This window comes from Orbicella franksi, unplaced genomic scaffold (assembly GCF_964199315.1).
Source record: "Orbicella franksi unplaced genomic scaffold, jaOrbFran1.1 SCAFFOLD_63, whole genome shotgun sequence".
Lineage (NCBI taxonomy): Eukaryota > Metazoa > Cnidaria > Anthozoa > Scleractinia > Merulinidae > Orbicella > Orbicella franksi.
The window spans coordinates 44,471-57,000 of record NW_027671094.1 but is presented as its reverse complement, the minus strand read 5'-3'; the positions used below and the strand labels follow the sequence as shown (position 1 = coordinate 57,000).

Below are 12,530 nucleotides of genomic sequence, written 5' to 3'. Positions count from 1 at the left end.
GATATATGAAGCTCTTGCTGCCAATTTTTTGGCTAGTAACCTAATGTAGACTTTATATCACCCATTTTTACTTGTTTTCACTTGCTAAGAAGTAGAGCAATTTTCACTTGAGTGTTGAAAAGTAATTGGTTTTGCATTACTACGCTACATGATTGCCCCAAAATCTCGCACCACTATTTCATCCAATCAGAGTTAAAACCAAAACCAATCGTGATTCGCTCGCACGCGTTTTCCCGCGCTCCGCGTCAATTACATGTATTTACTTCGAGTATTGATTGATTCATTGGATTATCTGTGTCCTTTGTGATTAGCTAGAGTGATTACTTAGTTTGGTTTTACGACACTCAACTGAAAACCGCTCTATCATAGAAAGACACGTTAACCTAATGGTTATTTCGTCGAAAGGTCTGGGTTCGACCCTGGGCGGAGTTGGGAAGTCACTTCACTCTCACAGTGCCTCTCTCTACCCAGAAATATATATTGGCACTGCGTGACAAAATGCTTAGGCAGGGCGTTACCAACGATGAAAAGCACCCCATTCAGGTGGCCGAAGTAGCAATACTAAAATTTCCACAACGTGCTGTGAGGTATATGAACACGTGTAGCACACGATATATAGTTTGTATAGTACACGAGATAGTTACGAACTAAGCGCCTTGATAAATTTATACTACCTGGCAATAAAATGGGATTTTCTCTTACAGATGTAACTTTGTTTACGATGGTTTGGGAAACTTGTACAAGAAGACATGCGGTCAGTCAGAAGTCCAGTACATCATCGATCCATTTGGGAATCCAGGAGCTGATGTTGTTGGTCAGGTAAAACATTTTCAGTGGTTCACTGTTAAACATGACAACAAAATAACCTCACGTGATAAAAAATGACTTAAACCACTCGGATCTCAGCGACAAAGGGGCATGTTAGCACAAAGGGGCATGTCGTTGCGACTTGTAGCAAGGACAAAATCGTGCACTCTTCACACACGAGGGGACATGTTGCAGCAGCACCTAGCGTTGTGCTAGTTGAAGATTAGTATACACGTGGACCTGTCGCCACAATGTGTCTCTGTTGCATTCTAGGTAGTCTTGTGTGAACAGTACATAATTTTGTCCTTACTACCTGTCCCTTAGTGTGAACAGACCTTTAGTGTTTGATTTTGAGTGTTTGTTCTGAGAATTCGGCTCTTGTTCAATTCAGTCAGTATTTGTTCCTCCGATGTAAGTAGGCTTAACTATCATATTGTACTGTAAGTATTGGGCTGAAATATTACCATTTTTCTCTTTTTATTTTGTTTAGTTTTTTCCTATGTATATTGTGTTTGAAAATTAATTAACAAAAAAAAAAATTTTCCTCCGGTAGATCTCTGGTGGAAATGTAACATACTTTGTCCACTGTGAAGAACTTGGTTTAGTTGCGTTGGTTGACAGGAATGGAAATTTGTTTTATTACGAGTTTGACGGTCTGGGGTAAGTTAAATATAGCTGACTCGTATGACTTAGTGATAAATATCTCTTCTACAAGGCTTAAAGAGTATGTTCCGACTAATATATTCTGTTTCAACACTGAGGCATGGCTAGGAACTTGCTATAGACTTGCTCTAGCGGGCGGTTTTGTGCAGGCCCGCAAATGATCTGTCTTAATCAGTCCTGACCAACCGAGTCCCCTGCCTGAACTTCTGCTTTCTGTCTCTTTGATATTTTTTTCCAACATTTTTTTCCATCATATTTAGGTTTCGTGTAATCTCCAAAAAATTACATATAACGCAGTGACATTTGAATTGATGTTAACAGTTTAATGTTCGTTTGTCATTTTGAAAGAAGGCTCAAATATTAATAGCAAATGACCACGTCAAATATCCAGTTTTTTAACCTATGGTTTTTCTCTCCCGGCCAGATCTGTCGTAGGAGTACTGGGTCCCAGTGGTGATCGTGTCAATCGCTACAGTTATGATCCCTTTGGCAGAATGCTGGAATTTGACGAAGCGTTGCCACAGGATTTCACGTTTATTGGTCAATGGGGAGTGACTGCAGACCGTGAACTGAGGGATATTTACTGGATGAGATCCAGACACTATGATGCACAGCTTGGAAGATTTCTTAGCTTTGACCCTCTCGGTAAAAGCGCGTTCAAAAAGTATTATAAGCCCTCTGATTTTCAAAACAATGCTTAAATTCAGTTTTTTTACGTTCAGTGAACAGTCATGTAACGACGATTTTCAATACTGATAGAAAACAGAAAAAAGAAAACAGCGGCCTTGCTTATGACATGACAGTCATTACTCATTTTCCTCTTTGTTGTCAGGCTTTTCAGGGAAAAGCATCAATCTTTACTCATACGCAGCCAACAATCCCGTGATGCTCGAGGACCCCCGAGGGCGTTGTGTTTCCTTTGTTAACGTTGCTGGGGGTCCTCTGGGAGCTGTCCTTGGCGCAGGCACCAATGTCGCCGCTTACATCGCAAGTCAGAGAATAGCTAATCAAAAAATTACCTTTGGAGGTATGTAAGTTAAACATATAATCCATAAATTCTTCACTCTTCTTTCATCTGTGTAGTAGGGTGCTTATAAATAATTTTTTGGTCTGTGTTTTAATAAGGAAAAAAAAAGATAGTTAACATTACACTATTGAAATGAAATAATAATAAAAAAAGAAAAGCTGTGTAGGTTTTGAAAAAAGCAACTGTTAACAATGGGGAAAAAGAGTTTATTTTTCCCAACAAGCAGCATAGGAAACGTCTGGAGCCCAGCAAAGAGAAAGACGTTTCTCGTGACCACCGCATTTTTGTTGTCCAGTGTTTGCCTGTGGTTGGTGGTTAAAAGTGTAATCCTGGGCCCTGGCCATTCAACCTCTACCAGGAGAGGATGAAGGCTAAAATAGTTCATCTAAGGTAATCCCTTAAGTTATTTTTAAATCACTCTTGACTTCAGACATCTCAGGAGGGTCCAGAAATAGCCAATCTTGTGATGCGAATTTTATTCATCTGGACAAACCAAGTGGCTTTGGATACATTTTCATCCTTTACGAAAATATCTATACAACGCGCATAGTGAAATAATCCGTAGAAAGACTAGATACTATACCTAAAAATAGCTTGGGAGGGATTCCGTTGAGAATAAGGTTAATAAAGGGGAATAACTCTCACCCTTTATCCTCTCTTACCCCTACACATGACATGAAACTCAGAATTATCTGCGGGTTGTCGGCTGCATATCAAGCATTTTCAGATGAGCTATGGTAAGTATTACAACGTGAAACCGTCGAGCCTCAATACTCGAGTCGAAACCATACAAGCCTGATACACCGCCGACGAGGAATTTGCGGCGCTCGCATTTGGCCATAAATCCGGCCGCATCAGTTCAATGACTTGATCAGTCTCGCAGTAAATCAGGACAGTAGACAAGGTTTCTGCTTAGCTTGTGGAAAATTAGGGTAGGGTTAACGTGTTAATGGCAATCTGCACCAACGAAGACGGTTAGTTACCCTTTTTACGCCGCTGGAAAAGAGTTTATGCGAAAACAAGACGAATATAAATTCAGTGAAGTTGAAACATTATGTGGTCACGAAAATGGGTTCAAAAAAATGTTCTGAAAAAGGAAATTTCCTGCAATATCCTTATTTCTGTCAAACAGACTGACCTCGACCTGAAGATATTCCACACGAGTGTAGTTCGTTTAGTTCTGAAATTTTATTTGGTGTATTGTGATTGGTTGGAAATATCCGATGTCACCGAAAAGTATTATTAAATTTTCACCGGCAACAGTTTTCAGTGCTGTAGTTTTCGACGGCTTGAAACAACAGGCGGAAAACATGTCACAGGTTTTGACTTTAGAAGAGATAAATGTATTGAAAGTCGAAGCTCTCTTTTTTCCTCATGTCGACTGCATTAAACGAACAACTGTACGAAGGTCTGCACGTTAATTTTAGCAAAACAAAACTGTTGTATTGTTTACTTTCTGCAGGACTTATATCAAGTGCAGTAACAGGTGCTGTCTCGGGATTTTTCAAATCTGCTAGTAAGTATCAGGGAGCTTTCAGCTTTATTAGTAGTCACGAGGACTTCATAACTCAGTATTCAATCGCAGATACAGTCTCATAATCAAAATGACCATGCCCATACACTCAACCCAATACTGAAAATGACTGAATTATCCGCCCAACTTTAAGCACCGGGAAAATTCAATTCAATTTGAGGAGTTAATAGTCAGTCAGTCAGTCAGTCAGTCAGTCAGTCAGTCAGTCAGCCAGCCAGCCAGTAAGTCAGACAGTCAGTCGGTCAGTCGGTCAGTCAGTCAGGCAGTCATGCAGGCAGGTAGACAGGCAGTCGATCAGTCGGTGGGTCAGTCTGTCAGTCAGTATGGATGATTCTTGTTTTGTCGTACTATAACCTGTATATTTTAATGTTTGTACTTGCAGAAGTGGCCGTCGGATTTGCCACTAGCTTCGGAGGGTCTTTGATTCAGCAAAAGATTGATAATGGTCGGGTTAGTTGGCGAAAGGCATTGGAAGATGGTGTCAACGGTGCAATTTCCTCAGCCCTTCCTCCGCTCGGTGGTTCTTCAAGTAAATCAGGTAACTATGCGCTTTATTTTCACTACTTAGACCAAACATTCAGACGAGGGAAAGTTTATTCTTTTGCTAGCTTTCATTCTTGATGATCCTTTTTGTGTTTGTCTCAAAGCTTTTATTATGCTTTAAGAAATAAAATGATCAAGAAATAACTGATTAAGAAATAAAATGATTGATTGATTTAAAAGTAATTGTCGATGTTCCTATGGCCTTTCAATACACTGTTTCCAGTCAATTCTCTTTCCAATCGTAACTTGTTTTCCATTGTATTGCGACGCATCATGTGATGACCTACCTAAAAAAAATATTTTTATCACTACCATTATCATTATCGTTATCGTTATATCGTTATCATTGTTATTATTATTATTGTTATTAATTGACTAACACTGCACACGCCCTCCCGAAAACATCAACTTGTACTTAGACTGGTAACGCGATCTGATCACGTCTCTTGGTTGTTGGTTTAAACAGAAGTCACGAGAAGAATTCGTCAGGTTTCAAGTTTAAACATTTTTCTATTGCTACGATGAAGGTACACGTTAATACTTGTTTCTCTTCAGCGTGACCTCAAGTCCTAATATTAATAAAAAAGATTTATTTTCTGTCATTTTCAGGAGGATGTGGGCAGGCTATTTCCGATTTTAATGACAAGACCATTAAAAACACTTTTTTGCCAGATGCAACGAAAAAGGCAGAGGATCTCATCAATATCACCATCGAGTGGGTGCGCTCCTTGGATCCGGTGAGATGCTGATCAAAATGTTAATTCTGCTTACCGACTGTTACACAATTCTTGCGATGCTTGTTATGAGAATTTGGTAGTACATCAAGATAGTATTCCCTTGTTGATAGTTAATGTATTTTCTTTTCATCGGAATGCAATGTAGAATAACTCAGTTACAAATTCTATAGTGTTCAACATTCATAGAATATTTAATCTTTAAATTTTTAAAGGACAAATGTACGGAAAGTACGCCTATATTCACCTGTGTTGGGTAGTTTGACTTTCATTGTCTTACCCCTCGTATAGAACGACATGATTGGTCCTCCAGGATACGGAGACGCGCGCTTTATTTCGTTGAGGACACCGCTGAACTACAAGATCAGGTTTGAGAACGATCCTAATGCCACCGCTCCTGCACAGCACGTGATCATTCTACATACACTGGACCAAGACTTGGACATCCGCACGTTTAGGATTACGGGTTTTGGATTTGGAAACTTTATTAAAAAGCTGCCGAATTCAAGGGCTTTTCTTCAGGTAAGGAAACTTGTAGATTGAAGCTACGCCCCCCTCCCCCCCGGAGGGGACTCCGATATTAAAAGGACGGGGTTCATCTTGGAGAAGTTTGAAAAGAGCCACCAAGAGGTTTTTGTGAGCGTTTCTTGAAATTTTTTCACCCCTTACAGGTTCCAATTCTTAAACAACAATTTATCTCCTGTCATATTTTTTCAACGCAAAAGCTCCCGCTGTGGACCTTTTGGGCCTGAAACGCCCTAAGATGTACAATGTACCAAAACCGCCTTTTTAGCCCATGAAAGGTATGACGAGCACCCCCGTCCTTTTTACATGGGCGTCCCCCCCTGAGGGGCTACAGCTCCATAAGCAATAAAGTTAGATTACCAATTATACTGGTGAGGCCCTGTATACAATCTTTATTGAAGTAGAGCAGAACTCGTTCGTTGGAGATGAGAAATACCTAACGCGATTACAATGTATAATCATGACAAGTAAACTGAAAGCAATGTAAACAATTGTAAACTCGAATCAAATCCTTCAAAATGTATGATAACTAAGACGTTTAAGCCGAGACTGGTTTTGGTTTTGAATCCGATTGGTTAAGTCGATGGCGTGAGTTTTCTTTTAACCAATCAAAAAACGCCTTCGAAAACAAAGCAAATTGGTCCAGGACTTATACGCACTCTCGAGAGTGAATCTAAAACTGCCACATCACGTTAGGCTATTAACATTTATTGTAGTGGTTTATTTTTACGAGTCAGGTTAGAACATTGCTAGACAAGATCGAATACGATACGCCTCAAAGAGAGATCTGTCGTCACACTCTCCGAGTGTAACATAGTTTCATTTTCCGTTACATATTGTTCACCATGGATATTTCTTGTTAATTTGTTTTGTTTATTTGTTAGGAAACAATCGACCTTGTGTCGGAGAAGAACATTTACCTACGAGTCATTGCCGGGATAGACATCATGACCCGTGAAGCTCGCTGGGAATTTCAGAGCCTTGATCCTCAGACAGGTGTGATGTTATAGCTACAACCAAGAACTTTGTCGCGTCCAAAGTTATTAGCTTCTAAAAAAACTATTGGGCTGCTTCGGCGGGGAATTGAAATAGTTAGCTATTTATTAACTTGAAGTTAATGATAAAGGTGAATGAGCTGGTGAAGCTAGCTTTTCGAGCGTCAGCCCTCGTCAGATCAAAAGCCGGCTCTGACAAAACGGCTAATGTTTTTTGCTCTGACGAAGGACTTATACTCGAAAATTGAGCTTCGCTAACTCGCGACGGCGGTTAACCTCTAGTTGATAGAGTAGTTTTCAATTCAGAATCGTAAAATCGAGACCCTATTAGTAATTACTCAAAATGCACTCAGACAATTCATCGAAGCAATCAAAACTCCAGGCAAATACATGTAGGTGATTCAAAGCGCGGGAAAACTTGTACGAGCGATCCACGATTGGTTTTGGTTTTAATTCCGATTGGATGAAAAAGTGGCGAGGAAATTTTAAATGCAAAGCTAAAATATTGCAAATGCGAGTTACTTTCGACACTTAAGTGAAAACCGCTGTACTAATAGCTAAGAATTAGCTGATTATTAAATATTTTTCAAAATGATATCAGAGAAAGTAACACCTCTCCAATATTTTCCAATGACAGGTGAGGCACCTGATGATCCACGAACTGGCTTTCTTCCACCAAACAACGGCACGACAGGGCAAGGATACGTGACTTTCTCTATTCGCCTCAAGAAGAACTTGCCACCTTTAGCAAGGATTGATGCCAAGGCCAGCATCTATTTCGACAAGAACGAGCCGATCGACACTCCTCCAATCTTTAACACGGTAAGGAGTTAGATAGAGGTGAAAGCAGCTTGGGGGGCTAAGAAGGGAAGTCGGGGATGCCAAAAAGGGATATTTGTGATTATAAATTTAAGTCAGGAAGAATGAAGCGCAAAAGGTAACAAGTAAGTAATAACAAGGTTAATTGTGATGGATTATCTGTAAGTTTCGTTTTTTCCATTGATCATTGGACACAGCATTAGGTTGTAGCCTGGCTTGAAGATAAATATCCCCGGCTTCTGACGCCTTGTGACATAAGCGCTCATTCAAGATGGCGGAGACTTTCAACTAGCGTATTCAATTACTTTGTTCGCGTTGTGCAATGAATCGGCCTTCATTGTGCAATGAAAAGGCCTTCATATGTATCACGAAAACGACGACGAAGTCCCGAGTTCAGCTCGGTTACGTTAATGTAAATATATCAACCGCTTGCCAGTTGGAATTCTCATAATTGTGTTTTCATATGTTGACTTGAAAGTGACAGGACAGAGTGATCGAAAAACTCTCTCTATATATACTTGAAATCTAGAAATTATAGTGCGTAGTATTCTTATTAACTGTTGGATATTTTTGTGAGTCTTGCAGTATTCTTATGATGTTGTATTCTTGTCATATTGCGTGAGTTAAAATACAAATGACGGGTAAAAATGTAATGCGATACTACATACTAAAATGTCTAAACATTTATTATCCAATAATTTTATTCGTTGAAAAACAAACTTTGAACATTGTCTTGTGCTGTGCGCGCTCAGCAAAACAAAGAAGACTGCAACTAACCTGTTAAACTGGTTTCCTTGGGCACAAATCCTGCTGAATATTCGTTACACGTCGGATACCCCTTTCGCGCGTTGTTTGTACTCTGTGGAGTGCACGTATATATAACCATGAAATGAATTTTAGTTTTCTCTATTATAGTATGTCACTTGTTTGTTTTCCATGATGCTTACGTCTAGATTGACAGTTCGACCCCCTCCTCCAATATCTCTGTCATTAATGACATCATGAAGGTTGGAAAATTGGCCGTGGATATCGAGACAAGAGATGAGGGGTCTGGGGTCCAGTCCGTGGACTTATTGTATCAAATCTCAGGGGGTAACGGTAAGTGGGTTGTTGCTAATTTTTGCTACTTTATGCATTACGCATCATAACTTGGTTTTCGTATCGCTGAGGGAAATTTTCCAGTTTTCGAATTGTCTGACAAGTAACTGATTCATAAATACCTTGGGCAAAGAGGCCAGGGAATGGATTAATTATTCTGGAGTGGACGGGATTCTATTCCATCGCAGATGAAGTATTTTGGGAGATTTCCCCTGATAACAGTCTACCAGTACCCATTTATACACCTGCGAGAGGAAAGACGCACTGTATCTTGACTAAGAGCACAACACAATGACCTCGGCCAGAGCATGGACCCGGACTGCTCGATCACCCTGGACTCCAGAGCCAACCTCTTTCTCATGGACTTGGGAACGAGGTCGCTCCCGAGTGCTAACAGAAAAAAACCCAACATGTCCCATGTTACCTAGTGATTATCATTTTGTCGTTTCTATTGTCAAGTAAGTTTTAATTCTCGTACGGACACTTTTGAGAAAATAAAAAGCATCCGTACATAGAGAAAGTTACTTTCAAAAGAGTGAATTTTTAACACATCGAGATCAGCAAACAACTGTTCGTAATAACGAGGTGTCTGCAAAGAGGAGTTGTTAGGTTGGTTGTTTGGGCAGATTCCGAATAAACTGGACGACACATGCTTGGTTTTATATGGAAATTTTATTTTTATTTTTTTCCTTATTGAAAACACAATTAAAAGAAAGAAGACAACAATTTCAGCTTAGTATTGTAGTGATGTCGACATATACATTCTCCTTACATAGCATTACGTATATCAATCCATTTAACACCAGATAAACAGAGTTTTCAAGAGCTCAAACTCGTTCCTTTTTTTTCAGATCCGCTTCAAGAACAATCCCTACTTCCCCTGCTCTCCGGTATAACAGACGACACAACCTTCCTACCCCTCCCCTCTGGGAAGACGTACTCGCTTTTGGCTTTGGCCATTGACCACGTGGGTAACAGACAGCCAATGGACTTGAATCGAGTCATCAAAGTGGACTTTACACCTCCTAAACGTACGTCTTGGTGGAAACAGTGTTATAAAAAAGTAGTTTAGTAGTAGCCTGAAAAGAAGTTTTGAAATTTTAGTGCCTCGTGGCTGAAGCATGAAGCGACTAAGCGCAGTTCCTCAACAGCGCCCTCCCTCTCCCCCACAGCATAGAATATAGTCTACTTTCTATCCATTAACCCTGACGCAAACTTGTGTCCTGCATGTTGCTCACTCTTCTCTCTCTTTTTGAAGAGAACGTATTGGGGCTAATTCCCATACTGCTTGCAATCAGTTTTTCTCTGGAAAATTAGTAATTATAGAGCGCGAGGGTTTAAGACGAGAAGGGACTGGGTCGACTTCGGGAGTGTTGCGTTCGTCGGAAGCAAAAGGCCGACTGAAAGTTCTTTATAGTTCCCGGGGCCTTGCTCACTCTTTCTACGTGCCTTAGAAACGCAAAGGATACTGGTAATTTACTTTGTCATTAAATTAAATCGTATATCTCTTAGTTTTGGAACAAATGGTGTTGTTATGTTGTGTTTGTGTATTCAATTGATGTAGTGCTTCAACTTGACGTTGCAGCTTCCTGTGAACGATTGAATAACTGCTCTGGTCATGGAAACTGCTCCGTCCTCAATTTCTGTGTCTGTGAAGACGGATTTTATGGAGTTAACTGCTCACTCGGTAAATATTGAAGTAGTTTTGCACTATTAAAAACATCTGTCAAACTAACTCTTCAAAGTTTGTATCTTAAGCGCTAGCAAAACAACTGCAATGTTGAAGCTTAACTCTCTTAACTTTTAACATGTTTCAGTTTCAGTGGAGTTGCTTTTTTATTAACATGACATTTGGGAGGTTGGTCTAAAGGGGCCTATTTAAAAAATACTTTAGTTCGCTTGAAAATAAACATAACAGGCTGCGATATGTATGCTTTATTTAACAGGCACAGATAACCTCTGATTTAATAAAATTACAAGTTTCCTCACCTTGAAAGGTTAACGTAATTGTTAAAACGGAATTTTAGAGAGAGTGAGAGGGGGAGAACGATTTGAATAAAACCTCCATTAAAATTATACTTAGTCAAGAGGTCTGAAAACCTATAGTTATAGCCTGATACATAATTACACTGTTTTTTTTTAATTTGTAGATTTTCCTTTGCGGTTTGAGACTCCGATCATTGACGCAATGTACAGCGACACCAGCGAAGACATGCGCACTCAGTTATACCTTTCCGCGTTTATTCCGGATTTCGACGACAGCAGCTACAATGAAAATTTCACCTTGAAACTCTTCATCGATGAAGTTCCCCATGGATTTACCTTCAGTAAAGGAAACCAGAGTGGGAATCGCGTCACGTTGGAGCATGAGGAGTTTGGTGATATTTGGATGACGCCTGAAAAAGACTTTTCAGGAGTCGTCAGATTTAATATCACTGCACAAGGCGCAACACCAAGGGAAACAAAAATGGCCAGTAACCTAATCGAAATAAAGATCGAAGCCATTGCTGACATTCCGTTTCTCGATGTCGGTGTTCCATGTTATCACTGGAACAGCAGCGAAAAGATTATACCCGTAACTGTAGAAAGCCACCCGACTGACTTAGATGGTTCCGAGAATCTCACGATTATCTTCTCGGGCTTACCGAGTGGTTATCGATCATTTTACGAGAATGAAACGAAAGTTCCACCTAACTCGCCTGGCTGGTTTATTTCCTTTAATGGAACATTAAAACCCTTTATTCTGAGTGTCATCGCCATAGCCGAGGAAAACTCTAATGGAGACAAAGCAAACAAGACAGTTACTGTTGATGTGGTATTCTGTGGTAAGGTTCATGATACCAGTGTTTTAATGACTAGATGCAAAATTCCACAAGCATGAATATCGTTTTAGTCTGACAGATAGTTTAACTAAATAAACCCCACCGCGTTAGATGTTTTCCCGCGCTTGGTACCTGATGGCACAAGTTTTCTCACGCTTTAAACTGGCGGCATATTTCGTGCGCTGACCGCTGGGGACGGGTTTTCCTGCGCTTTCCACTAGTTCAGTACAGACATTCCCTCGCCTGCCACTGCTTACATGTCTTCCCGCGCTTTCTACCGGCCACATTTTTTCCCGCGCGTGCCACTGATTGCATGTTTTCCCGCCCTTGGCACGAGCTTGGACTACGGGCTTCCAGGTTGGCGTTGGTTACATAATTTGCTAAAAGTGCAGATTGCTTTACTAGTGCATACGACTTAGCTCTTTAATAACTTTCTTTATAGTAAGAAAACATTACAAAAAAAGATAAATCAATAAATCAATAGATGAAAATAAATATAATATTTAGAAAGGAGGTCAAATCAGCCTTAACTGGTTTTCATGCCGGTCCTCTATCCTAGTGAAATTGAAATTTGGAGATGTTGGTTTTTAGGGAGGGAGGGAAACCGAATACCCTCGGAGCAAGGCGAGAACCAACAACAAACTCAACCCACATATGGCACTGGGCCGGAATCGAACCCGGGCCGCATCGGTGGGAAGCGAGCGCTCTCACCACTGCGCCCTCCCCGCTCCCTAAAAAGCTCTAAAGCTCTAGCTCTCTTGCCGTACAATCATGTTCGAGCTATGTTATTGCTATTGCATTCTGTGATCTGTTTTTTCCTCGAGTATATTTAATGTTCAACTTTATCTCTCGTTGTAGTTACTTGTGAGGCGGTGAATAACTGCTCCGGACATGGAAAGTGCAGCAAAGTAAATACTTGTGAATGTGAAAGTGGATATAAAGGATCCCTGGATTGTTCATCAG

General features: G+C 40.3%; 1 protein-coding gene across 1 annotated transcript in view; it reads left to right on the top strand.

Annotated features, from left to right (window-relative positions):
- Positions 1-12,530, top strand: part of LOC145477440 (uncharacterized) — a 35,467-nt gene that overhangs the window by 21,679 nt on the left and 1,258 nt on the right. Inside the window, exons 21-35 of the mRNA XM_081455529.1 lie at positions 705-819; positions 1,361-1,467; positions 1,895-2,115; positions 2,303-2,497; positions 3,960-4,013; positions 4,414-4,569; positions 5,184-5,311; positions 5,600-5,830; positions 6,718-6,829; positions 7,466-7,650; positions 8,601-8,745; positions 9,597-9,776; positions 10,331-10,432; positions 10,896-11,570; positions 12,426-12,530. Of these exons, the coding sequence (XP_081311655.1) occupies positions 705-819; positions 1,361-1,467; positions 1,895-2,115; positions 2,303-2,497; positions 3,960-4,013; positions 4,414-4,569; positions 5,184-5,311; positions 5,600-5,830; positions 6,718-6,829; positions 7,466-7,650; positions 8,601-8,745; positions 9,597-9,776; positions 10,331-10,432; positions 10,896-11,570; positions 12,426-12,530 (2,711 nt within the window). The remainder of the gene's footprint in view (positions 1-704; positions 820-1,360; positions 1,468-1,894; positions 2,116-2,302; positions 2,498-3,959; positions 4,014-4,413; positions 4,570-5,183; positions 5,312-5,599; positions 5,831-6,717; positions 6,830-7,465; positions 7,651-8,600; positions 8,746-9,596; positions 9,777-10,330; positions 10,433-10,895; positions 11,571-12,425) is intronic.